Consider the following 27,153-nt stretch of genomic DNA (forward strand, 5'->3'; position numbering starts at 1 on the left):
GCCCAGCCCAGGCACTTCCCTCCCGCTCACCAGGTCCTTGGGCGGCTGGGCCAGCACAGCAAAGGTGGACAGGTGCTGGCACTGGCAGCGGGTGTGGGCTGCCTGGGTCTCCAGGGTCTGGCAGCTCTCAGTGTCCCAGTCCCCTGAGCTGGCATCTCTTGGGTGGAGGGAGAGGTGGAATGAGCCCCAGCCCAGCTCCACGGCCCCACCCCCAGTGCTGGCCACTGCCCAAGGACAGGTGAAACCCAGAGCAAGGCCACATCCAAGAGGCAGGCAGGCAGGCAGCGGGAGCCACAGGGTTTGCCCTTGATCCCTTAGGCCAAGGATGGTGCCAAGGCGCCCTCCCTCTGGCCTTCCAGGCACGACATCCCCTCCTGAGGGAGGAGTCCCAGGGCTGCAGCCCTCCCCACACAGAGCCCCTGCCCAACTCACGCTCTGGAGTAGTCCCAGCTGGCACAGTGGGGATCCGTGGTGCCCTGCGGAGCAGAAGACCTAAGTGCAGCGTGGGTGGGAAGCTGCCCACATGTGACCACCCCCATCCTGCCATGGCAGGCCCCACACAGGGCAGACCACCTCCCCATCAGACAGGCCTTCGACTGCCCTGGCTGGGGCATACCCAGGGTCCCCACCCAGGGCCCCACTCACGTTGATGATATAGGAGAGCTCCACGGTGATGAGGGGCTCAGCTAGCGGCTGGGTGGGGGGCCTCACAGTCACTGTCATCACCCTGGATGTGACGGCCAGCGGGGGCCTGGGGGACAGATGCTGAGGTCAGCTCCTGCCAGCAGGTGCCCACACCCAGTCAGGAACCCTGAAGGTGCTTTGGATCGAGGGCAGGAGGCTACCATGGTGCCAAGGCCAGGGGAAGGCCTAGAGGTCAGCGGGGCCCAGGACTTTGGGTGAGGCCTAGAGCTCAGTCCAGCACCCCCTGCACCCCCTGTGAAGCCTCTGGGAGCTGCACGGATGTCTTGGAGAAGCACCTGTGTCCAGAGCCAGGCGAGGGGTCCCTGAGGCTGCAAATGGATCTCTCTGTGGCCAGCAATGGGCTCAGCCCTCCTTCCCTTCCCTGGGTCTCCCTGGACCCGCAGCAGTGCCATCCACCCCTCCCAGGGACTCACCTGGGGGGCGGCAGGATGAGGCCGAGGGTGCGGTAGAGCACAGCACCAATCACAAAGTAGGAGGACGACTCCTCAGGGTCTGCTGGGAGGAGGCGCTGGTGGGAGTGGCCCGGGCCAGGCGGCACGGTTCCTGGGCCTCTCCCCCTGCCAAGGCTGCCTGCTGTCCCGGATGCGGCCGGCTTCCCTGGGGAGGAGAGGCTGAGCACCTCCTTGGGTAGGAAGAGGCGGTCCTCTGAGTACCGCACCCAGTCCTTCATGCCCCGGCGGCCGCGCATGGGGAACGTGATGTCGCTGGACACAGCCGAGACGGGCTCTCGCTGAATGCTGATCACTGCAGAGGACACACAGAGACAGAAACAGAGGGGAAGGTCACAGGGGAAGAGATGAATGTGGGGGAGACAGACAGCAGGAAGGCAGATGCAGACACCAAGGTTGGTACAAACAAAGAGGCAGGGGACACGTATACAGAGAAACAACAAAGAGACGGAGCATGGGAAGAAACGTGGAGACAGAGATACAAATAAGGGGTTAAATGAGGGAAAGGCAGGGCCCAGACAGAGAGAGGAAGATAGGAAAAGCCCTCAGAAACCATCCCTCCCCCAGGGCGTCCTGGGTTTGGCCACATCCAGCACCCTCTCCCCTGCCCGCCTCCTTGTACCCAGGTTATCTGTGACAATCAGAGAACTCTGGAAGGCCTTGAGAGCATCGCCCACCAGGTGAATGAAGTCCTCCACGACCCGGAGCAGATGCACAGAGCCAGGGGCCACCTGGGGACAGACAGGGCGTGAGGGACCAAGGCAGGGGTGGGCCATGGGGCACAAGCCTGGAAGCCCAGCCCCTCACCTGCTGAGCGTCATCCCACTTGTCCTTGTTCTCTGCGTCCACCATGAAGCTCACCACCTGGAAGAAGCGCTGGGGAGAGAGCAGCGGGTGTTGGGAGGTCCCAGCCCCACGGCGAGGAGCTTCCCCGCCACAGCCACACCTGCCATGCCCCCACAGACTCTGCTATAGGGGCCCGGCCTCCCCCTTCAATCTAGGGCTTCTGAACCTTCAGCCCTCCTTCCTCTTGACAGGGTAGAGGGTACCTGCACGTCATCAGCCGAGGGCACATAGGTGGCTCGCTTGAAGGTGTCAGTGACATTCCTCAGAATGTCCACGGAGAAGAGCAGGTCCCCACTGTAGTAGGTGCGCCGGGCCAGCAGCTCCTGCAGGCTCCGCACCACTTGCGACATGCCCTCGCCCGCCAGCATGCGCTGCCCCTTGGCCAGGTGCTCCCGAAGCTGCCAGTGACAGGTAGGCTGCTGTCACCAGAGTGTCAAGAGCTGGGACCCGCCCCTGGCCCATCCCACTCCAGTCCACCCACCATTTGCAGCCAGAGGGGAAGGGTCAGATAGAGATGCTCAAAGAGATCATGGGGAGACAGAGTCTAAGAAAGAGACCCATAAAGAGAGAGAATCCCCAAAGTTACGTAAAGACTGAAATAGGAACAGCAAAAGAAAGAAGGAGCTCAGATATAAGTATAAAAGATGATAAGCGCAGTTGAGGGACAAGGCACCTCCCTAGTCCAAAGAGGCCATCACACGCTGGAGTGTAATTCGCTCGCTCTCTCAAATACGAGCTCCAAGCACAAACACAACAAATACCGGTTACAGTCAGACAAGTACACACAGGCCACGCTCGCTAACAACATTCTTACCCCATGGCAGGCCCTGGGCTGGGCACTGGGGACAATAAAAATAATTTCAACTTTGTCCCTGCCTTCAAGGAGCTCCCAGTCTCACAGGACACAGACATTGTGATGAGCACTCGTAACACCTAATGACTGAGAAGCTCAGGGGGCTGTAGGAGCACAGGGGGAGGCACTGGGGATAAGGGAAGACATCTGAGAATCAGGCCTTGAGGGATGAGTAGGAGTTTGTCAGACAAGGAGAGGCACAGCCAGGCAGAAGTGGGCACATCGTATGTACGCCAAGGCACATGGGCACGAGCAAGAATCCAGCTCCCTCCACGCCCACCAGAGTCTGGGACAGATCCTGTGTCGCCCCAGCCCAGCAGGGTGCACTCACCGACAGATACAGGTAGCGGTACTCGTGGGAGATGCAGCGGGCAAAGCTGGGCAGCCCCCAGTAGGCCACGCCCTGGGCACTGAGGAGACAGCGGCGGCTGGCAGACCCTGCAGGGGGACAGGACAGAGGGTTGGGTGTGGGGCCCGAGCTCTCACCCACTTCACTCCACACCTCAGGATGGAGGCTCAAAGAGGCTGGGGGCCCAGAAGGGAGCGGCAAGAATGGCGGGTGTGGGAGGCGTGCAGGGAGAGCCACCCGCTCCTCACCTGAGGCGTTGGGGGGGCACTTGTTGTAGATGATCTCTCCAGCAGCCGCCTTCTTCCACATCATCAGCATCACGTACTCGTCCCTGCACATCTCATGGAAGGCTGTTGGTACAGCAGAGGGGCTCAGCCAGGCCCAGGCACTTGCCCGCAAAGCCCCAGGGTCCAGCGGGCAATACCTGGACACCTCTTCTCACTGCAGGGCTTCACCTCCTCTCCGGTGCCCTCGCAGGGGTATCCCTGAGAGCCTGTGGCCTGGCACATGCGGAAACGGCGCTGCCAGCCTGTGTCACATGTCTTGGAGCACAGGCTCCACGCGTTCCACGGCCCCCACTTGCCGTCTGTGGCTGCAGAGATGGGGGGCGTGAGTGGCCCCAGGCGCCCCCTGGGCCAGGGCCACCACCTGCCGCCCCTGTGCCGCGCACTCACCCGGGCACTCAAGGTTGCCGCACTCCCGGGTGTCAGTGAGGGCCCCGGTACACGTGGCCCAGGCTGGGCCCGCCACGCTGCACTTCCGGCTGCGCTGCTGGGTCCCATTGGCACAGGACATGGAGCACGGGCCCCAGGGACCCCATTCTAGCCACTGGCCTTCCACTGCACGGGGAGACACAAGCAGGGTTGGCTGTTGAGCAAGGGTGTGGGGATGCGTCAGGGCAGAGCACCACAGGGAGATGGCATTCAGATTTGAATAAGGCCAGACCCACTGGAGAGGGGTGGAGGAAGGGGGGCTGGAGGGAGCTGGTGGTGCCTGGGCCTGGGCCTGCCTGCCTGCCACCAGCTCCAGGAACACAGGACTCCTCTCCACTCAGCACTGAGGCAATAGCTCTCTTCCGGCTAGGGAAACGGGCCCCGGGCCACCTTCTGATCTTTGCCCACATGTAAGCCCAGCTTTGTGTCCCCTCACAGCCCAGCTGGCCATGAGCACCAAAGTGCTATGAACAACAAGGGTAGTCCAGGGCTCAGGGGAAGGGGCACTGGCGAGCACCCCCTTTAGATGGAATCACAGGGTGCCAACTCCAAGTAGGCTGGGCCAGGTCACCTCCCACGCTGGCAGGTAGACTTTGCCAGTCTCCCCATGCTTGGTCAAAGTTCACTGGGGTTCCCCCGGGGGCAGGGCACTGGACCTGACTTCCTCCCCTTTCCCGACCCCCACCCCGGCTGGGCAGCGCCCGCCTGAAAGCCCACGGGTGCTACTGACCCGGGCAGGCGGCCATACTGCAGAGCTTAGTCTGCAGCTCGGGACCCTCGCAGGCCTTGCCGCCGTGCTGGGGGGGCACGCAGGTCCGCATCCGGCTCCGGGACCCCCGCCCGCAGCTGCGGGAGCACAGGCTCCAGGACCCCCACTCCTCCCACACGCCGTGCACTGCAAGGAAGCACGTGGCCGGTGGCTGGGCGGCACCTTGGCCCCGCCCACTGCCCACCCGCCCACCAATCAGGAGCTCCGGCAGCTCTGCCACCGCTCCTCATTGGCTCTTCCCTGGGCCCCAGGATTCCGCCCTTTGGGGGTGGGGGGATGTGGAAGACACAGACTTCTAGTCCCAACTCACACAGGACACTGCCTGTGGACACCGGGACAGGGAGACTAGAATCAACCCAGGAGGGGAGCCAGGGGTCCTCCTCTCCTGGGGGCACAGTAAAGCCCAGGAAAGGGCTCAATATCTACCCCACCTTACCCCATCCCCATCCCTCCCCACCCCAGATCCAGAGCAAGAATCCAGCATGGCAGGCCTGGGGCAAGAGAATGCCCCTCCCCACCCCAAGCGCAGGGACACACAAATAGACACGACCCTCTACGTGGACACTGACACAAAAAGCTCACATTGGAACACGGCTTTGCCCCACCCCTTTGCAAGCTCCTGGCACACCCCCAGTTGCCAAGACCCCTTCCCAGGTAGCCCTACTTTAAGTTCCCAGCCAGGAGCTGATCTGGCCTAGGCACCACTTCGCTCCCTCAGGTGCAAGGGGCAGGACCCGCTGAAGCTGCTGAGCCCCTCCTGACCGACAGGCTGTCCCCACAGGCACATGCACATTCTCAACAACTCCATGCTGAACTGAGGAAGGCTGCAGGGTCTAGGGGAGGCTCCCAGGGGAGTGGGATAGGGAGTCAGAGGAGGGAGGGGATGGTCAGAGAGAGCTTCATTTTTTTTTTTTAAGTGGCATTTCTTTTAGATCTTGAAGGACAAGCTGAATTTTAATAGCCAAGGTAGAGGTGGAGGGGATAGGATGAGAATAGGCAAGTGCAGGGCGGTGGAAAAGTGCAAGAGATGCTGGTGTGGCCAGAGCACAGGGAACACGGAAGGCGGTGAGGGTAAAGAGACAAGCCTTGATTACCAGGACGTAGGCATCAGGGGAGTGATGTGCCCAGAACCAAGCCTGCTGGTGCGGGCCCTGGTCTGATTCATCTGTGTCCCCGATGCCCTGTGTGGGGTTGGGCACGGTGCGGGGGGTGGGGGGACAGTCAAGTTTGCTGAATGAAAGGAAGAGGCAACCAACCATCTTTGGAAGATGAACTTGCCCGAGTCCCAGGCAGGACCCGACCCTGCAGGCAGACTGGGCGGGGAGGACGGGCATACCTGGGCAGGTGGCTGAATTGTTGCAGGGCCGGGTCTCCCGCAGGGGCCCGCTGCACAGGGTCCCATAGGGGGAGGACACGCAGGAGCGGGTCCGCACCTGCAGGCCCTGCCCACACGTCAGGGAACACACGCTCCACGGGGACCACTCCTCAGCCGCTGGGTCGCCTACGAGAGAGGGACAGGGTCGGCGGCAGGGGGCATCTCCCAAGCACTCAGTCTCATAGGAATCCTCCTACCCTGACCCCAAGTGACAGGCTCTTCAGGAGGCAATCCAGCCCTGCCCACAGGCCTCGCATGGCAGAGAGACACGACTGAGCTCCACGACATAGACACAGACAGGCACACGCCAAGCACACATGCCACCAGACGCCACAGAGTCGGGCCCCCGCCACAGAGGAAGGGAGGCGGGCCCGAGTTACCTGTCTGCGCCATGTACAGCCCAGGCTCATCTGCAGACCTCGGCCACTGGGTTTTCACCTTCGGTTCCTCTTCTGGCTCCTCACCTGGAACACGGAGGTGGTGGCAGGGGCTCAGCAGAGGCCAGCTCAGTCCCGCCAGGGTGGCACAGAGAGGGCAGCCTTGCTCGCCCTCAGCCAGAGGGTCTGGAACCAACTGCAGGCGACGCTGAAAGGGCATCACGTCCTGCCCCCTGCCCCACCAACACCATTTTACAGATAAGGAAACTGAGGCTCAGAAGGCCACGCAGGGCTTGCCTACAGCCTCACGACTGTCTTTTCCTCCTGCCTCAGCCAAACTGGGGGAGACTGGAGAGGAGTGGCCGCTCATATTACTGAGCTCTGGGAAGCTTCTGTGCCAAGTGCTGTCCCTACCTATCTCCTTAACCCTCCCCTGGGAAGTAGGGACCATCACCTCCGTTTAAAGATGAGAAAACTGAGGCCGAGAGAGGGGAAGTGACTTGTCCAAGATCACACAGCTTGGAAAGCCTCAAGTCCAGTCTCTTTCCCCTCACAGGGCTGACCCTAAGGCAGACAACAGCCAAGGTGAGCAGTTGTGACCACTCCGTAAGCTTGCCTCCGGGACACGATTCATGCCAAGCCAGGGGCTGGGCCTGGGGCCCAGATTCTGCTCCCCAAGCAGCACTGGACCGTGACCTGGAGGCACAGGTCAGAACGCCGCTCCTCTGAGACCTAAGGGCCTGGGGCAGGTGCCTCTGTCCAGCAGACCCTACTCCCCCCGCCCTGTGGCCAGCGAGCAGCAGGCTCTCTGGGATCTGCTGCTGCTGCCTCGGCCCCGCCTCACCCGGCTCTTGGCTGCCCGATTTCTGTGTCTGGTCTAGGCCTTGGAAGCACTGCCAGCCCTGGAGGAGAGGCTGGGAGCTCCCATTCTCCAAAGCCAGGCCCTCCTGCTCAGACGTGAGCTCATCAGGCCCTCTCCCACAGGCTGGGTAGCAGGGATGGTGGCAGACATGAGTACGGGGGAGAAAGACCCAGCTCACGTAGAGGCTGCTGGGCAGGTGGGATCGGAACAGCATTTTGGTACAGGGCTCAGCCTACGCTGTCCCCAGACTAGAAGGTATTCCTCTCCCCTACTCCCATGCCCTCTCCTATTTCTGAACACCAGGTCAGCACCGAACAGGCACTCTGTGTCGGAAGGAACCCAAGAAGGCTGTACTCTTCCTGCCCTCTGCCGCCCAGTCCAGGCTCTGCGTCTGAGAGAAAGCTCTTCCTCACCAGGCATGAAGAGTGGCCACTCTGAGCAAACCTGCTGTCCACAGGGCCCTGAGCTGCCGCTCAGCCCAGCCTCTGGTCTCATCCACTCCCGGGCCCTTCCCTCCACTTCAGCCACCAGTCCCAGGACCTGGTCTTCATCATCCCCGAAACTGCTCCACCATCTCTGAAACCTGCATCTCCCCACCCCACAGGACACCTTCAGAGTCAGGCAACCCTGGTCCCAACTGGGGCGTGGACACTGACCAGCTGTGTGACCGTGGGCAAGTGTCTTTGCCTCTCTGACCCTGTTTTCTGACCTCTGTAGAACGACACTCAGAATACCCCCTACCCTGAGGGCTGACCTCAGGACTTCCTGACAGGAGATCACGAAGCCCTCAGCACCCTGCTTGGACACGGGGCGTGCTCAGAAGGCAGCAACCATCTGGTTTATTTTCACCATCTTCCCTTCCCTCAACACCTCCACCCCTTCAGCACCTCACGTGCCACCACCCCTCAGCCCCCTGGGCCTCCTCCCTCTGAACAGCGTCTGCCATGGCTCCTGGCCTCACTTTGGGCCCCGCCTCTATCAAGACCACAGAGAAGGTGCTGGAACCATGCCTGGCAGCTCCCGAATCCCCTCACCCAGCCTTTCCACCACACCCGCTCAGCCACTCCCCAGCCCTGGAGACTGTGACAAACCGCCTTCTCCACGCCCACCCCCAGGCTGCTAAAGAAATCTACAGCTGTGCCAACTGCCGCCACGACGGATTCAGGGATGCACGTCCGATGGCCGAGCAGGGCTCCCTGCCTTCCCCGTCCCCCGCCTCGGCGGGCTGACCTCTCTGCTCAAGCCCATCTCCGCCCACTCCCTCTCTGCAACAAGCTCCTTTACAGAGAAAGCAGAAGCTATGACACGGGAGCCCCCCCACCCCGACTTCTTGCCTCACCCCTCCAACTCCCAACTTTCCTGAAGCCCTCCTCTTCACAAAGACCAGCCCCTCATCCCTGTGCTGCCTTCTATTCCTCCCGCCTACCTTCTCCGGAGGGCTCCACCCATCATCCCCTCTCATCAGCATTTCGTCAGCATTCTCCTCGCGGCAGCCTGGGAACAGATCTAGGCCCTTTCCGTTCTCAGAGGGGCCCTCCTCTGACCCTCCTGCCTTCTCTGGCTACTGCCCTCGGCTCCTCTTCACCATCAATGAGTGGTCCACAGATGGCACTCCAGTTTCTCACCTGCCACTCACGTCCTGGCTCAGATGTCACCTTGCCTGGTAAATCCACTGCAGTCTGGCTTCTGACCACATCTTCTGCTGAAACCGTTCTTGACAGAGTCATCAGTGCCCTCCTTGTTGCTAAATCCTATGGGCTTTGCAGGCCTCGTCCTGCCCCAGCCCTTGGCAGCGTTTCGCCCTGCTGACTCTCCAGCCCTGAAACACTCCCCTCCCTGACTCGCCTGGCTTCCTGCTACCTCTGCCCTGCCTCTTTGGCCGGTCTGTTTTCCTGCTGCTTCCCACGTCTGGCATCCACACTTTGTCCTGTTTTCACAGGACAACACCACCCCCCACCAGGCTTCATTAACCCCCTCTGAATGGCTGCTCCGAAGTCGTTGCACCACCCACCGAACCTGTGCTTCACTCCTGTATAGCTTCCTGCCTCCTGGACAGGTCGCCTGATGCGGGGGGAAGGCCCTCAAACTCAGCGTGTCCACAATAGGATCATCATCTCCTCTCAAACCTCTCAAACCCACTTGTTCCCCACCTTCACCTGGAAAACTCCTACTTGACCTTCAAAACCCACCTCAAATGACCTCTTATAGGCAAAGTCTTCCTTATCCCTCACTCCCCTGCAGAGTTGGCTGCCCCCTCTTCTACGTGCCCACTCATCACAGATGATTCCATCTGCTGACTGCCTGAATTACCCCCCATCCGAGAGCCCTTTGAAGAAAGGCTGTGTGAGCCATCTCCCTGACCACATGAACACCAGTACAGAATCCGGCCCAGAGAAACAGCAGTAAACACCAATGAACACGTTGCTCCTAGCTTCCCCCACCCCATGGGGGTCATTGGAAATGGTCGTTTGTCATCTTGAGTACCAGCTCTGACCTGCAGCCCGCCACCTAGACCACCCCAAGCTTGACATCCATTTATTAATAAGCGCTCTGGAGATGCCATTTGACCTGTTGCAAATCCAGCTCCTTTTCGGCGTCGTGGCCATTACTGTTGTGGGTGGCAACCCCTCCCATCCCTGGCCTGGCATCCAGTAAGCCCATCAAATGCGGCCACGTGAGAGACCAGCCTGACTTGCTTGTCGTGGACTCACACTGCTTCCTCTGGTGCCCCCGTCCTCTACTGACCACTCACCACCCGCTTGCTGGCCAGCCCCGCCATATAACCAGAGTGGTGGTTTCTAGAATCCACCCCATTTGAAAATCAGAACATGTCCCAGGTCCAGCTGTTGAGCCCCTCTCCTAGCCTCCTGGGCTGGACCAGAGAGGGGAAGGGACACGCCCAAGGCCACACAGCCGGGGCCTGTACTGACTGCCCTCCCCTCCCCACCCCCACCCCACCCCCCTCTGAGGAAAGCCAGTTCTCCCTGCCGGGGAAGAAGACAGATAAGACCAGAGGTGTCAGCCACTGAAACAAACGTTTATTCAGCATACACCACGTGCAGGCCCCTGCCAGCTCCGGGCCCAGACCAGGGCAGGTGTGAGAGGAAGATGGGCCAAGAGGACAAGGAGGGGTCCAGGAAGGGGTGTGAGCACCCCCAGACCTCCTGAGCGTCCCACTCAGTGGGCGCCGTGAGCTGACTGGACCAGGGACTCTGATGCTCCCAGCCCCACCACCCATCAGCTTTCCCACCTGTCTGCTTGCTGCCTGGGACCCGCTTCCCCGCTCAACCCTGGATGAACTCTCAACTGTTCTGTTCTGTTCTGAATAACCTTGCAGGAGATAATTTACTACACACCTCCTATGTGCCAGTCACTGCATGCTCTACGTTACCTCATTTAATCCTCATTAGGGCAGGTTCTCCCATTTTACTAATGAGGCACTAATGAGGCTCTAAGGTCTCATCCTGGAGAGAGGCTGATGTGGGATTCGAACTCCAGCCTGCCTGATTGCAGAGGCCACTTTACGCTGAACTGCGCTGGCTCTGACAAAATGCAACTCAACTTGGACCTCCTCAGAGACGGCTTCCCTGATTCCCATGGGACGCCGAGTTACTCCCCCGCCTCCCCACAGCCCCCCACATATTTGCCTCTATTCTCTTGTTTTCACACCTCTTCCTAATTGTTCCTTTGAGCATCTATGCCCCGCCTCTGCCAAGCGAGACTGATTCTCCCTTGTAGGCTCCAAAGTGGTCCTCTGGAAGCCCAGCCCCACACGCTTGCCTGCTGAGAAACCTTCAGTGGCTCCCCACTGCTACCACCACAGTAAACCTCCGAGCCTGGCATGCTCTGGTCCCTGCTGACGTGTCCAGTCCTGCTTTCCCCTCCCCACCAGGCAGCGAAACTGTGAGGCCCTGTGGGTCAGTGGGAAGGACGTAGATTTGGGAGCCAGACAAATGCAGGTCTGATCCCCAAGTCTGCATAGTCTTGCTGTGTGCCGTTGGACAAGTCGCCTCACCTCTCTGAGCTTAGAATTTTCCAACTGAGAATAGAGGTGACACTTCCTAATTCATCATGAGAATTAAATGATGAGAGAGATGGGTCACCTGGAGCATAATAAACTCTCAATGAAAGGAGCTGCCACTCTCTTCTTGTTATCCCTTGAACATGCAAATGCTTTCCTCCTTCCACTCATCTGTTAATGGTGTTCCCTCCTCTTGGAACGCCCTTCCTCTACCTCAATCAAATGCCACCTCCTCCAGGAAGCCTCCCTAGGATGACTACACAGAGGTCTGGGTGTGCAGGTCCCTTCTTCCGCTATAGCTGTGAGTATCCTGTGCTAATCCCTCTCCTGGCCCCTGAGGGAGGGTTTCAGTCTCCCTTGACCTCTTGCACAGACGGCCCAGCTCTGAGCTGCCAGACACAAGACAGGCATTCAGCAAACACCAACTATCCCTGAGGGTTCCTCCACCCCAACCACACAGGACCACTCTGGTCTCACCCCTGACACTGGCAGGCAGGGTGGGCAAAGGCACTTTGCCATCTGAGCAGGACTGCACACACCTGCTACCCTGCGGCCCAAACTCCACATAGTCCAGCCCCCTCAGCCTCCTTTGTCATGAATGTGTTAAAAACAACCATGATAATCACCACTTCCATGGGGAGAGAGCAGTGCAATTTACAAAGCAGTCCTCCCTCCCCAGGGTCTCTGCATCCTCCCTGAGGCTGGCCCAAGAGCCCCAAGTAGGCACCAACTGATCCCCCTGAAACACCGTTCTGTCATGTCCCTCCATGGCTCCCCAGCCCCAGCAGAACATCAGGACCCCAGGGGGGCCAGGGCAGAGGAAGGTGGCTCTCGTAAATTCTAGATTCTACTTGTGCAGTCCCATGCAACTGGGTACACCCAGCCAGAATGCCAGTCCCCTTCCAATGACTTCCTCCCCAGGCTGCTGGCCTATCTGCCCAGCCTCCCAACAGAGCTAGCTGGGTCTCTGCCACATAGCCAGGAGCTCCTTGAGAGCAGGGACCGCGTCCCACTCATCCTTCTTCCCCCACGCTGCCCAACTTCCTGCTGCCTTAAAGCCCTCGGCCAGCAGGGTGAGGTCCCAGTGTCTGGGTGCAGCAGTCAGAGCCTTGGCCCCATCTCCCACCACTGGGGCTACCGTCTGGTAAAGGCTGGTCTACCACAGCCCCCTGTCCCCAGCATGTTCACATGCCACGCCCTGGCACGGGCTGCTTCCTTCACCTTGAAAGCCCTTCCCCTTGCACCGGGAAATGACTTGGGGAGGCTCACAGATGCGCCATAAAGTAACACTGGGTCATGGACTGAGGAAGTGATCCCCTTTCCAGGTCTCATTTTAGTAGAGTGACTATCTGCCAATCTGCCTGGGATAGTCTGGTTTAGGCCTATCACCCTGATGGAATTAATAGTACCCCTCCCCCCATTTATAACCTCGAAAATGTGCCGGCTCAGATGATAAATTATATGGCCAGCTCACTTTTAATCCTTCCAAGTGCATGAGAAAGAAGGTCTCCGTGCAGTCCGAGACTTTAACACATCCCCAGTACGTGCTAATTTCCCTTTCTAACAGATTGAGAGGAGGGATGAGCGTCTAGCTGGAATTTGTTGTTTCTCTGGTTATCTTCTATTCCAGATAAGTGATACTCTTTTTCCATTGATGATATGAAATTTCTTTTTAATGTATGAAATTTCAAAAGCGATTCGATTTAAAGAAAAAAAATTCACAGGCTAGTGAATTCCTATTCACTCCTCAAAACCCAACTCAGAATCACCTTCTTTAGACCAACCTCCCACCCCTTTGTGGTTTAATCCCTCACTCTTCCTCCTCCCTTGACATCCAGCACATACATTCATACCTATTACGCTGAGTTATGACAACACACAACTACTCACCAGGGATTTACCATGTGCCAGGCACTGTGCTAGGCATTAACCCGAATTCTCTTGCTTAATCCTCACCATTGCTCTTTAGAATAACTCCACTATCCCCATTTTATAGGTGATGACATAGGGATGAGGAAACATGCCCGTCGTCACACAGCTAGTCAGTGGTGGGGTCAGGGGTTGAACCTGGGGCTGGGTGACCTCAGCCTGTGGCCCTGACCACCACTGTACACTAGTGGTCACTCTCCCCCACCAGAGGGCAGAAGGTGTGTCTGCTTCACCTCGGATCTCATTCACTCAGAGCCACTTGAAGGCCTGGTGTAAACTCCATTCTGATAAAGAAATGAAGACGTGTGTGATGGATGGGCTGGGACTCAGTCCCCTTTGAGATGTCTGGGGGTGGGGGGTGGGGTGGTCTGTGCCCCACTCCCCATCCCATGATGGAGCACACAGATTTCTGGCAGCAGAGATCCGGGCTGGAAGGATCCTCTAGGAATCGTACCACATGTGCTAGGTCTTCCCCCACCCCACTCTGAGAGAGGCCCTGCCTCCCCAATGTCTGCACCCCAAACAGTCAGGTAAGGTAGGGCCTCTCTTCCTGCCACCAGACCATGGTCAAGGAGAAAGCCAATCGAGGACTGGGTCAGGCAGGTGAGAGGCAGCTTCCTAGAGGAGACAGGGCTTGAGTTGTGCTTGGAAGGATGGGGCAAAGGATAACCCAGGGCAAAGGGCATTCCAGGTGAGGGAAACAGCCCAAGCAAAGGCAGGGAAGCCAGAAAGCAGGGGGTTCTGGGGCCAGTAGGAGCCCCAGTTGAAAGGGTGGGAGAGAACCAGAGGGAAAGCAGGTGGCAGCTGGGTCAGGGGCGGGACTGGAATGCCAGGCTGAGGAGTCTGGGCCACGTTGGGGAGTCCCTGGGGGCTGAATCAGGGAAGTGACACACAGACAACGGGGGGTCCTGAGGCCCCAAGGGGGTAGCGCCTTGTCCAAGTCACACAGCAGCAGTGGCAGAGGGGGGATCTGAACCCATTCTTGCCTCCCAGGCCTGACACTCAGGGGACCGCAGGGTCACCTGGTGCCCATGCCTCTGGAATGGAGCCTGGATGATGGAGATGGTGGGCTAGTAGCCACCAGCCAAGGGTGGGACAGTGCCCCTGGGGGGAGGCAGGCAGTGTGGCAGAGGAGGGAGGGGGCCGCAAGAGTGAAGGACACTTTCTCCCAGATGTCACCCCGCACAGCCACATCTCAGGATTGGAGGGTCAGCAGGCAGGAACTGCAGGTTGGCGACCGGCTCCCTGTAGCTGGGCTCTGGAGCTGGTACCAATTCTACCACCTGCCTTCCGGCCCCGGCCTCGGCCAGCCTCCGTGCCTGTCCTCCGTGGAGCTCCTTCCTGCCTTCCTTCCCTTTCTTCCTCTCCCCCCACTTAACAGATTGCGGCAGCAAGATGGCACAAATTTATGGCTCAACTCACCAAAAATAACAAGAGATTTATCAAAGGCAGTTTGCGTGAAATTAACAGGCGTCTGTACCCTCTTGTCAAACGCACTCAGCTCTGAGGCGGGCCCAGGCCCTCCGCTCTCAGCCTCATGGCTCTTCCAGTACCAACCCAGCTCCACCCCGCTTGGCCTTGCGTTGATCCTACCTGGGACGCCCCAGAGAAGCCGAGCACAGCTCCCCTACCCCAGTGCCTGGCAGAGGGGCTGGGATGAGGATCTCACCTGTTCACCACCATCCCACCAATCTTGTCCTCAAGCTGGCAGCTCCATGTGCCAGCCAGTTCTCCTGCAGCTGGTACGTGTCCAACTGGCCCAGTGGGAAGGAGGTGAAGGGAAGCATGGAGGCGAGGCCAAGGGCTTGGCCAAGGTGGTGCTGCCACCAGGCACAGAGTGCTCCAGGCCCTATGATGCCACTGGCCCTCAGATGCCCCCTGCCGCATGGAACAAACTGAGTCGTGTGCCCATCATCTCTTGCCCCAGAGAGGGTGGGCAGAAGGTAAAAGGTGGCAAAGAGGAAGAATCTCTTGCCTGCCAAGGGAGAGGAAGGGGCCGTGCCAGCCCAACTCTGGGCACCAGTGTGCCCTGTGAGCCAACGGCTGACGCCACTTCCCCACCACCCCTGCCCCCCACAACTCCCTACAAGAGCCCTCCCTGCAGGCCAACCCATGGAGCAGCCTGGCAATACGTCAAGCAGGACAAGGGGCATGAGCTGGGAGCCCAGGGCTCCCTACTCAGAGAAGATACCAGGCTTCACACCCAGGGACAACCAGGGTCTAATCTCCACCCATCCTCAGTCCCAGAGGCCTCTGCAGAGGCTCTGATGATGGTGGGAACGATGGTGCCCTTCCCATCACGAGCCCACTCTGACCCCTAAAGACACCCCGGCTACCAACCAACTCCCGCTTCCGACTTCAGCCAAGCCCAGCTGGCTGCTCCTGGCTCTGTGCTCCACCTGGCAGCCTGCCCAGATGGTGCCCACCCAGGAGGGCAGAGCCTCACTCCATCCACTGTGGACCACTGGGCTGATGGACCGCAGAGAAAACCAGACAAAAGAACCCGCCCTCTGCCGAGCACAATGGGGGAGGCCCCCACAGAGTGACAGGCAGTGGCGGCCAGGCAGGAACAGCCATAAACCTCCTGATATACGCCTGGCGCTCTCCGCCGATGTTCCACAAAGAAGCAAAATTCAATTTCTTCCTGCAGGCACTAAATCCCAGGCCAGCCTCCAGGGCCCGTAGCCTGCCCAGGGCCTGGCTGTCACTCGGATGGCTTCATCGACTGCTGTGAGAGGCCAAGCTGGCCTAGGGGAGAGGCCAGAACAAGGCCACTGGGCACTTGCCATGGATGGGTGTGATGCCAGATGTCTCATGAGGGAGGCTGAGAAGCCTCTTCCCCAAAGCCTTGGGAGAGGATACTGTCATGATAAACACCTCCCCTAATTAAACCAGGGCTAGCTCCCCGTTTTACAGACAAAACAACTGATGCCAGAAAAAAGGATCTACTCAACGTAACAAAGACAGTTCCCAACTTTCGGGTTCTGTCTCCAAAGCAGGCATGGGAACAGATCACCCCCCTCCAGTACTCCTAGCAGCCTTCACACGAGAGCCCCTGTGTTCTTTAAAAGCTCTCAGCCAGATCCAGATGCCCCTCTGACCCACCCCTGCGTGACAACCTCACAATGGTAGGCGAGCACCTGTTATCCCAAATGGGGAAACTGAGGCCCAGAGGGGCGGGAACTCCCTGTTAGTACCAGAGCTGGAAACCAGATCCCAAATCTGCCTCCCTCCCAGCCCGACGTCCTGGGCCCCCTGGCCAGTCCCTGGCCCAGCCCTGTTCAGCAGACACTTAGGACCCGGCCAAGGATCTTGGGGCCTTGAAGCTGCAGGAAGGAGGGTCGGCAGAAGGTGGCCGTGGCTGAGGGAGCTGGGTGGGAGCAGAAGCAGGCAGGACTCAAGGGCTTGAAGAGCTTTTGCCCAGTCAGCAGGAAGCTCTAGCAGCTGGCGGCCTTGGTCCCATAAGACGTGGGCCCAGAGCGGGGGAGACAGGGGACGCTGGGAGCTGAGCCAGGCCAGCCCTCCAAGGCAGCCTCGAAGCTCAGGCCTCTTCACCCAGGCACATTCTTCTGTGCCTTCCTCTGCCCTGACCCTGGGGCCACAGCCAAAAACCACTGACCCGTGTGGGCAGGAAGATGTCCCTGCGCCCTGCCTACTCCAGCCTCCAGGCACACTTGTCAACTTGCAGCGCCAGCGCCTGCCGCCGTCATTCCCAGCTTTGGGCCTGTATATACGCTGCTCCCTCTGCCTGGAGTGCCCTCCACTCCTCTGGCTTGGCTTGCTTCCACTTGTCCTTCTGATCTCTGTTCCTGTATCACTTCCTTCAGGAAGCCTTCCCTGACTGCCCAGGTAGGGGGTCCCTCCCGGGGTTTATCACACTGCATTGTCTATGGGGGTCTATGCCCCCATTCATCCACCCAGACTGCAAACTCTTCAAGAGGGAGGTCTGACCCCAATCCACTTTGGTGACCCCAACACCGGGACAAGGCTGGACCCAGTGGAGACACTGGTGAACAACCACATGAATGGCCCAGTATCCGCCAAGATGGGCACCATCAGCCCTCCAGACACACCCACCTCACCTGGGCCCTGCTCAGACTCACCATATCTCATCTCTGTGGTGAACAGGTCATTGCTGCTCCCCGAATGCAAATCGGCCTCGGCAGGTGGGGCTGGGCCCCCAGGCACCAGAGCATTGGACAGGGTGTGGGCAGCAGAAGGACCCGGAGGCGTGGTGGTAGCGGGGCTGGCCCCTGTCTCACCAGGGCAGCTGCAGCCCGGCTGGGCAAAGCCACAGGCCCTGCCAGCTGCACGGCCGCACTCCTCGCTCCAGCGACACAGGACGCCGCAGGTGAACTGGCTGGAGTTATTGTTGTTGATGAGCAAGACCTCGACGAAGCGGAAGGCCAGGGCTGCGGGCGCCAGCAGGCGCGGGGCCTCCGAGGGCTCGGCTGACAGGCAGAGCTGCACGAAGTTCTTGTCGAAGTGCAGGAAGGTGAAGGGGCCCGAACCGCCGCACAGCTCCAACCCCGCGGCCTCCTCCTCCTCCTCTGGCCGCCCCAACTCCGCCCGGGCCTCCGCCTCGTCGGGGCTGGGCCGCAGGCAGGTAAAGTTGACCAGGTAGTGGTCCAGGGGCAGCAGGCGGGGGGCAAAGTGGGCGCACACCTGCTCCTGGCGGTTGAAGCGCAGGTAGAGGGAGTACTTGGTCGGGTCCGGGTTCTCCAGGGTCCAGGAGCAGCCCGAGGCGATGGTAGGAAAGAGGTCCTGCAGTGAGAAGGCCCCGTAGAGCACGCCCGAGGCCAGGGCAGAGCAGGCGCTGGGGGCGGGGTCGAAGGCGGCGGCCAGGCGCAGGGACAGAATCACAGATAGTAAGAGGGGACAGGCTGGGGTCATCCTATGTCCCTTGCCCTGTGGAGAGAGACAGTGGTCAGTGGCCCCGGGCGCAGCCAGCATGGGCTCTGAATCTCCTGTGGCTAGCTGCAGGTCGTGGGCCTTGTGGTGAAGACTATGTTCTTTTAAGTCACCCAGGTCCACTTATGTGATCTTAGACAAGGGACTTGACCTCTCTGAGCCCCTTACTTGAGAAATGAAGGCCCTCAGGAGAGCGTCTGCAATCTCGTAAACCCTTAAGAAACATGAGTTGTGACTATTATTCCGTGGTTCCTCCATCGGTTCCATCAACCACCAGCATCTCGGCCTGACGTTCAGATCCGGCCCCGGCCCCACCACGCAACTTGTACCCTCCAGAACTGCTGCTCTCAGCCGCAATGTGTCGTGATCAGCTGTGAGGCGTGGCACACACAATCCAGAGGTAATTGTCGAAGTAGCGATGTTTGACAACGATTTGCTTTTTTATAAATCACAGCAATTCAAGGTTATTCCCAGAACAATGTCATTCTCACTCACTTGCTTTACTGAGTGGGAGAGAAAGGGGAGGAGTTACCGCTGGTGTGCTGGGGACTGAGCGCAGCCTGAGCCATGCCCATGGGAGGGCATCGCAAGTGTGAACGTCATGACTATCGCTGCTGTGGATTTCCTGCTGGAAACAGGGGGAGAGGCATCTGCAAAATGGGTGCAGTTGTTCCCCTCTAACCCCTCTTCCCCTCCCACCATGGTGTTATCCTCCAAGGCCTGGCGCAGGGCCTGCTACCCCCGGGGAGGCCACCAAGCCATTTCCCTCCTCTTAGCTCCCACAGCCCTTTCCTGAAAGTTTGCGTCACCCAATCATGACCACTAGCCCTTGCTATGTCGCCAGGGCTAGCTCACTCATTTCATGAGTCTTCAAGCTCCTAGGAGTGGAGACCAGCGTCCGTTGGTTTCTAACTGCCCCCAAAGCACTAAGCTGAGCTCCCAGCAGCTGTGCATGTACTCCAGGTGTGGAAGGGCAACCAGGACCCAAGTTGACAGACACACAAAGCAGTCACGCCAGAGTGGACAAGGGATGGGGGTGGGGGGGGCGCTGCAGGTGCCTCGCACCTACCAGGCCAGGGCAGAGCCACTGCCCACAGCCTCCGCCCCAGCTGTCCAGGTAGTGGAGGGTAGTGCCCAGGCTCAGCCCCGCTTCCAGCCCTGCCCCCAGGCGGGGTCCACGCTCCCTCCCTCCTCCACGCCCAAAGCATAGCTCACAGCACTGGATGGGCCCCCAGAGCCTGGTTGTTCCGCATTAGAGGAGAAAAGATGAGGCTCTGAGAAGGGAGGCAATCTGCTCAAGATCACCTCAGAGAAGCCAGGCTGGGACTGGAGTCCAGGACCTGAGGCCCCAGCCCGGGCTCTCCCGCATCCACCCATAGCTTCCTGCTCTGTCCCCTTCTCTGCTCCTCACGCTCTGGGAACTGAATCCCAAACGTAGGATAATTCACAGGGTGTGGCTAGATAGAGCCAGGACACAGCTGCTCCCCAGGGACAGGTTTTCCCATGGCTGTTCAGGAGTCTAAAGAGTGGTCAGAGGTGGGGGGCGGGGGGTGGGAAAGGAATGAGAATCCCAGAATTCCAATTCCTGTGCAGCATCCAGGGAACTCCTCGCTGGCCCAGATCCCACGTGCTGCCACTCTGAGCCAGGCCCAAGCCCCAAGCGCAAACGCACATTTGCCCCTCCTGAGCCACAGGGGGGTGGGGAGGCAGGCTCTGGGCAGGCGCATTTACAAGGAAGGAGCCACACCACCCTCCTCCAAAGACCTGCCTGGAGTTTTTCAGCAGAAGCCAGTATAGGCTGTGTCTCCTCTGACCCGCACAGAGCTGGAAAAGGGACCAGACCCCTGGCCTTCCCACCCCACATCATGACGGTGCCAGACCGTTCAGCCTGCCCAGCCTGCTGCAGCACCAGCAAAGCCAGCGGCTCATGATGAGTGACATCCGATCCCCCCGCTGCCCCCAATTATTTCTAAGCAGGCTGCAAAATTCAGGCCATGGCCGTAGCTCAGTGGAGGCGAGGTGGGGCCTCATTATAACTGGCCTTGTCTCCCCCACTTAGAGCAGGGCAGGGAATCTCCACGCACAAACACACCGACACCCCTGTGCCCTGCAGACATGCACACAAAAGCACGGATGCACAGACACGTGTGTAGCCAGGCATTCTGCCTGTGGAGAGATACACATGCACACAGACATGCACAGAGATCGGAGTAAACCACAGATGAGTGAACTCAATGCACACGAGGTGCGCACACTCACATGTACAAGGCTGTCAAGAGCCAGACACTCATACACACGTGCAGAGATGCAAATATACTCTCTAGTGTGAACACACAGGTATTTGGGTGTTTGAAGCTCAGCATATGACAGCTAAGCATCAGGCAGGATCTGATCTGCTGCTCCTTCCTTGGTGCTCCTGAAACTGAGGGCTCGGGCCCCCAGCCCCATCTCCTGGGCCTCCCCTGCTCCCTAGTCCGTAGCTCCAACCCATCAAGAAGCACTAGGTGCATATCCCACAGAGCCACAGCCTGGCTTCTCCAGAACTGAGCCACCCCCAAACCCTGCCCAAGCCCCGTCCTCCACTCAGTCTCCTTCAGACACCTCCCCTCACATCAGTTCTGGAATTACACCCTGGGTGTATGTGACTCTCACTGTTCCTGCTGTGACATAAGACCTTCTAGGGGCCCCTTTTTTATATCAGTCTCCATCCACAAGATAAGGCAAGGAGCCCAATTCCAAGCTGAGTCAGAGACCGCCTCCCCTGGGAAGGGACCTAGAAGGATCCTGGCCTCACAGGCAGCTCAGGTGGTTATGAGCCATGATTAGCCTCCCTGAGCCTGAGTTTCCCCCTCTGTGGAGTAGGGACATGATCCCTGCCCTCAGGACTGCATAAACCTTCTCATTCAGCCTCCTGGTGAGTTCCTAGCACAGAGCCTGCCCCGGGGAGAGCGCTCACACCATCCTTTCCCCTTCCCCCTCCCTCTTCTCAGAACCTCACAGACTCTCCTGTTTCCTGCTAAAGTTGAGGTCGGTACCTCTGAAGGCTCTTTGGGTTAAACCTCAGAGTAGCTTTGCCACCTGCAAGCCCAGGAAGACCACAGACCCTTCCACGCACAGAGCTAGACAGAAGGGGTATGGAGGTCACCTCCGAGCAAGAACTTCCTGGGTCAGGAGGCTGATGGAAAGGATAATCAGTAGGCCACCTCCCTCAGGACCTCTCTGGGAAGAGATGGGTGAGGAGCTCAGTCTCAGTCTCAGGATCCCCCTCCTCCAGCCACAGGCCCCCTTCACCGCATGCCCCCCTGCGCCCCTCAAACCTGAGACTCCCACCCTCTCTCCAAACACATTCATGCCCCTTTCCTCCCAGATCCCGCAGGCCTGGGCTTCCCTTCTGCACCAGTGAGGGATTCCGAGGCTTTCCAGCAGCTGGAAGGGCCAAAACAAGACTGGGGTGGGAGGAGGCATAGGACGTAGTGCGGCGGGGAGGGGCACCTCAGGGCAAGGGCTGGGTCTCCGGGATCCCTGGGATCGACCCCTAGCCTCCCGCTAGCTGAGAGCAGGGGCGCCGCGCGGCGGGAGCCGGGAGCCCCGGCCGCGGTCGGGGGAGGGGCGGTGGGTGGGGGAGGGGGCGCGTCGGTGCGCACATCCGTCGCGTTTATCCACCTGGCAGCCCCAATTCGCCTGCCCGTCACTCACCCTCCGCCTCCCGGGCGCTCGCAGCGCGGCGGAGCCCAGACCGACACGCGGGCGGGGACCCCCGGGCCTCGAGGTCCCCTGCCCTTGCATCGGCCGGGGACGGGGTCCTCAAGCACCCCTCTCCCGGAGCTCTGCCACCCAGGAAGGCACACACCCTCCATCCAGCCTTGGTAGCTGGTGGGCCGGACCGAGGGGAGGGGGCGAACCTCCCCAGTGCAGCCCCTCCCTCTCCGGCTGGCAGAGTGTCTCTCCGTCTGGCGAGGGGGGCAGGGGCCTCCGACACACCACTAGGATGCGGGCCCCTCAGCCCCCCGCGGGGAGGGGGGGCGGTGCCGTGCGCGCGGGCGGCGGGGGAGGGGTCGGTGACTCAGCCGCCCTCCGCCCGCCTCCCCGGAACTTTGCAGCAGCTGGAGCCGCCGTTGCTACAGGAACCGAAAGCTTTTGTTCCCCAATGTCAGGGCTGCCCCGGCAGGCGGGAGGCTGGGAGGCTACCACTCCCCGGTGAGACCCAGGCCCAGCCACACTGCCCAGAGGGCTTCCAGGCCAACAGAACGTCACGAATTCGAGGCTCCTCTCTCCCCCTTGCCCGCCAAAGCCAGGTTTCTTCAAACTCTTGGGGCCCTCTGGCCAGGTCGCCGCCTAACTCTGACCCGGAGCGCTAACTGCCCTGGAAAGTTCCTGCTGGCATCTCTCCTCATGGGGGTAGGTAGAGGTGCTTCTGTGCCCCATGTGCTCCTCTGTGACTGATTTCCCACGTGGGCTGCCCCCCCCCAAGAAGCAGCCTACCTTTGGGGACCTTGACTTGGTTCCTCCACTTCCCCAGCTTCTACACTTGAACCATTCCCTCAGAGGCCTTGGCCTTTCACTCATGCCCCTCTGATCCCGGAGGAATCTAGTGGGGTGTTGAAGGATGGGTGAGGGAGGGGGCAGACTAACGGTCACAGGCTCCCTGGACCCATTCTGGACCTGAAGCTATTCTCTGGCTTTATTATCTTGGAGGTTGGAGCGATGTCACTAGAACTTGTTCTGCATTTCTACTCTGGGATTAGGAGTGGAGTGGAGAGGGGCCTGACCTTGGCCTTGAAGAGAAACAGCCCAACACACCTATCATTGTTGAGCATTACTGGGTGCCAGACACTCTATACAAACAACCTAATATCATTTCTCCCAGCAACTATATGAGGCAGTTATCACTGACCCATTTTATGGAGGGCCAGTTGAGGCTCAGAAAGGTTATATAGCTCGCCTAGGGCACACAGCTTTTGAACCCAGGTCATCCAACAAAAAGCTGAGTTCCTAACTGCTCAGCTCCATTACCTGGGGGTTAGGGGGGAGGGAAGAGGGCAGAGACTAGCTGGGACCTCACTCTGGGTTACAGAAATGCCTACTGCACACACCCACCCCAGGCTGGACCTCTTTCCTTCTGAAGAGCGATGGGGGAGGGAGAGAGAAAATGGGAGGAGAAGGAGAAGAGAAGGCAGAGAAGGGAAGAAGAGGGGGGAAATCTGTCAATCTTGGTCCGGAGAAGACCCTCCCTCATGCCCCCCTCCCCCACAAACCAGGGCATGCCCTGCAGAGTCCATACTGACCCTCACCCCTGTGGCAGCTCATGGGATGCTCCCCAGGTCCCTGCTCTGTCTCAGGGCCAAGTGGACTCCCCCACTTCCTAATCCATGCCCAAGCCAGACAGAGCCCACCTCTGCCCCACCACCTAGTGGGTACTGCCATGGGGTAGACAGATAGAGGCTTCGTGGGGACACCTGCCCAAGCCCAAACAAGCCCAACCAGAGCACCTCAAATCCAGGGGCCAGTCCTGCTGGTCTGTGCCCTGAATTGCTGCTGGGATAAGCCCTCCACCCCACCCCACACCTCATCCCCGGAGCATAAGGCCAGACAACCAGGGCTGTTCCGGCACGGCTAGCAAGAGAGGGCACCGGGCCTCGCCCACCCGCCTCCTCTCCCCAGGGACTTCCCAGCGCCCCGCAGCCACCACTGCTGCTCGGGCTGCGGAAATCTAGGGTTGCCCGCGGGAGGAAAAGGGGAAGGTGGGTCCAGGGCTGCGGGCAGGGGGCGCCAGAGGACGCCCAGGGGCCCGGCCGGCAGCTGGCGAGGCGGGCAGGCGGGCAGCATCTCTTGGCCCGGGAGCTCCTCCCCCCGAGGGCACCAGACCCTTCGCCAGCTCTGCACTGGCCGTGGCGCGGAGGACTTCCCTCGGACCGAGCTGACTGCGGGAGTGGCCGCCAACTTCACGGCCTACAACCCGCCCTCCCCCACCCCCGCATCATGCCAGCCCCCGGGGCTGCGGGAGGGTGCGTTTGGTGCCCAGCTCTATGCCCTGGGGGTGGGAGGAGAGGGATGGGGGATGGACAGAGATACTCCGACCAAAGATGGACAAGAGAGGCAGGGATGCGAGGCCAGTCGAGTTCCCAGGCTGGAGAGGAGGGGGCTCAGAGCAGACATGGGGAGCACGGCCCCAAGTCCAGGCTGAGGGGGAGGGGACTTGCAGCAGAGACTGACGAGGGATAGCGGGACTCCGGGTAGATATGGGGGAGGGGGCGATCAGGACAGAAATAAGAGGGGAAGCATGGTTGGGTTACTGGCGCTGGGAAAGGCAGTAACTATAGGCAGGCATGGATGGGGACAGGAAGGACTCTGTGCAGAGATAAAGTGGAGGGGAGGAGCAGGGTCCGGCTCCAGACGAGGAAGGGAATTAAGGGGGGAGACACAGGCGAGCTGCAGGTTGGAGACAGGGGCTCTAATCAAGGGTGGGGGGTGCACCCCTGGATCCAGGCTTAGATAGGGAGAGACTCGAGACAGCGATGGGGGTAGGTGTGGGTAAGGACTGGCGGCGGGGGCGAGGGGTTTTGGCAGAGATGGGTAAGGAGGAGGGGGACAGAAAAGGGACTCACCAGAGATGAAGGGGACCTCGGCCCCAGGCTTGTTAGTTCCCAGAGAGACGAGAGTGGGTAAATAGATGCTGAACGAACTCAGTTGGGGCGGGGGAGAATTCAGCAGAGGTGGGTTGGGGGATCGCCCCCAGTCCGGGCCGGTGCGGAAATCGGGACCGCGACAGGAGGGCTCGGTGCGGGGCCGGGTCGGGGTCTGGGGCCGAGCACTCACCTGGACGCCGTCAGAAGCAGGAGCGGGGGCCGGCGCTGGCGGAGGCGGCCACGGGGCGCAAGTTTGCCATCCCTATGGCGGGGGCTTGGCGGGGCGCGGGGCAGCTCGCTGCAGCCGCGCGGAGGGCCGAGGCTCCCGCTCCGCGGAGCGGCGGGTGCAGAAAAGGCGCCGCGGAGCAGCGCGGGGCGGGCGGGCGCCGGGCCGGGCGAGGGCTCCTGCCGCCGCCTCCTCGCCACGCCGCCCCCCACCCCCCCGCTCCCCACTCCCCCGCCCAGAGCACCGCCCGCGCTGCGCGCCGCCTCCTATTCGCGGGCGGCGGCCGCAGCCCCGGGCTCTGCAAACCGGCGCCGCATCCTCCTCGGTCTCCGAGAGCCGCTGCCGCTGCCGCCGCCGAACCGGGTTCCTCCGGCCGCTCCGGCCGGTTCCCGCAGCGCGCGCGGGGCCGAGTGACGGCCGAGATGGGACGCGGCGCCTGCGCCGGCCGGGCCCGGGAGGAGGCGCGCGCCGGGCCGGGCGCGAGGAGCCGCCGGAGAAGGGGCGGGGGGGTGGGGGCGACGCGCGCCGCCTCCTGTTAAAGGGGGAACAGCTCCAGCCGAGCCAAGCGCACCCTCCCCCTCCCCGCCCTGGGCCCCAGGCGCCGGCGCGGGAGAAGCCCCGGGTAAGACCCCGCCCCGCCCTCGGCCTCCTGGACCGCAGGCTGAGGCGATCCGCGACACCCCTCCAGCGATATCCCAGGCGTAAGGCATCTCGCGCAGCCAGGGTCTCGGGGCCCTGAGGGCTGAAACATTTGCCCCCCCTCCCCCATGTGCACTGCAAATTGCATATCCCTGTGCATGCAGGTGCCAGTCGTGTGAGCTGAACTTTGCATATGCTTATGCATACAGGTGCCCTAGGCGTGCACTGCAATGTTGCCTGACTGTGCATGCAACTGCCTCACACATGCACAGTCCTTTAACTTGTGTTCAGGTCCTGAATGCATGTTGCTTGTTCCTGTGGGTAGGGATGCTATATATGTGCAAGCTTACAAGTGCCACACGTGTGCTGAATGCTGTGCGTCACTTGTATGTAGGAACCACGTATGTACACTGCAGTGTGGTATGTTTGGTGCATACTCTGGTGTCAGCTCGGCAATGTTGCATGTCCCTAGGCACGGGTATGCTACACGTGTGCAGCGTGTTACATGTTTTCCTGAGCGCCTGTCTATTCCCTCAAGTGCCTTTCCCTGTGCCAGGGGCGCCCCCATGTTGCATATGTTTGTGTAGAGGCAGCAGAAACCTACAGACCCGCCCCCTCCCCATCCCGGCAGTGCGCCCAGGAACAGTTGGGTGGGGCCAGAGCCCACATGGTAAAGGCGGTACTCAGGGAGATGCCCATGGCTCAGGACCCTGGTCCGGTGGTTTGTGGCCTGGGCAGGTTGCCACCGGGAAGGTGGGCAGACCAGGGACACACCACTTCCGCCAAAGACAAGTAGGTTAATCCCACGGCTCTGGTCAGAGGAGTAGCCAGCAGGGGGCAGCTTTGCAATGAGGGTGGGATGGTTTCAGGGACTCTACTTTTTGAAGGTTCTCTGGCCAGGAGGGGGCCAAACCTAGAGAGCAAGGAAGTCCCCAGTCCACCCAATCCCAACCCCACCTCTCCACTGAAGCCCCTTGAGTTGTGCCTCCCGGGAGATGGAGCAGGATAAGACCACCTCTCCCCAGGGGCAGTACCAGAGAAAAAGCCCCCATTCCCTCCCTCCGTCTCTCACCTCTCCAGCAGTCTCAGTGACATTTGTTGTGAGTGATTGTGAGAGATTACCCACTTTAATGGAAGGAGGTAATAAGGAGTGATGAAGGAGTCTCACCCATCACCTTCAGGGAATTTATGAGGCTGGATGAGGCAGGGAGGAGGGCTGGCACTTTTCCTTTCCCAGCAGGAGCCCAAGGAGGCCTGTGCCTTGGGCCGAGCACTGGCAGGCAGGGCTCCTGGGTTCTTGCTGGGCACCCTCAGGCACACCCCGGGTCTCTGGGTTCGGAGGTTCAGCTGCTGCTGGGAAAGCCAAGCCAGGCGAGCCTTGCTGTCTGCATGGTGTGTTGAGAGCCACCCCAAGGGCAGTGGGAGATCCCAGGCCTCCTTACTCGGGCGCTGGGAGGGGCAGTGGGGTTGCTGGGGTTGAGGTCCTAAGGAGGTGGGCAAAGG

At 60.3% G+C, this 27,153-nt stretch overlaps 1 protein-coding gene across 12 annotated transcripts in view; it reads right to left on the reverse strand.

Annotated features, from left to right (window-relative positions):
• Window positions 1-25,194, reverse strand: part of ADGRB2 (adhesion G protein-coupled receptor B2) — a 36,207-nt gene extending 11,013 nt beyond the window's left edge. For 5 of the 12 annotated variants that reach the window (XM_060018070.1, XM_060018060.1, XM_060018043.1 and 2 more), the window contains exons 1-16: window positions 24,976-25,194; window positions 17,352-18,156; window positions 6,440-6,523; window positions 6,021-6,185; window positions 4,646-4,810; window positions 3,877-4,041; window positions 3,627-3,794; window positions 3,451-3,552; window positions 3,185-3,291; window positions 2,204-2,398; window positions 1,962-2,030; window positions 1,777-1,885; window positions 1,119-1,449; window positions 646-751; window positions 433-476; window positions 31-157 (exon numbers count right to left, since the gene is read on the reverse strand). In XM_060018070.1, coding sequence (XP_059874053.1) covers window positions 31-157; window positions 433-476; window positions 646-751; window positions 1,119-1,449; window positions 1,777-1,885; window positions 1,962-2,030; window positions 2,204-2,398; window positions 3,185-3,291; window positions 3,451-3,552; window positions 3,627-3,794; window positions 3,877-4,041; window positions 4,646-4,810; window positions 6,021-6,185; window positions 6,440-6,523; window positions 17,352-18,141 — 2,727 coding nt within the window. In that variant the 5' untranslated portion in view covers window positions 18,142-18,156; window positions 24,976-25,194. Of the gene's footprint in view, window positions 1-30; window positions 158-432; window positions 477-645; window positions 752-1,118; window positions 1,450-1,776; window positions 1,886-1,961; window positions 2,031-2,203; window positions 2,399-3,184; window positions 3,292-3,450; window positions 3,553-3,626; window positions 3,795-3,876; window positions 4,042-4,645; window positions 4,811-6,020; window positions 6,186-6,439; window positions 6,524-17,351; window positions 18,157-24,975 lie in introns of those variants that run through there. The other 7 variants (XM_060018112.1, XM_060018103.1, XM_060018095.1 and 4 more) reach the window with 4 other exon arrangements.
• Between the last annotated feature and the right edge of the window lie 1,959 nt (window positions 25,195-27,153).

The sequence above is a fragment of the Delphinus delphis genome, chromosome 1 (assembly GCF_949987515.2).
Source record: "Delphinus delphis chromosome 1, mDelDel1.2, whole genome shotgun sequence".
Taxonomy (NCBI): domain Eukaryota; kingdom Metazoa; phylum Chordata; class Mammalia; order Artiodactyla; family Delphinidae; genus Delphinus; species Delphinus delphis.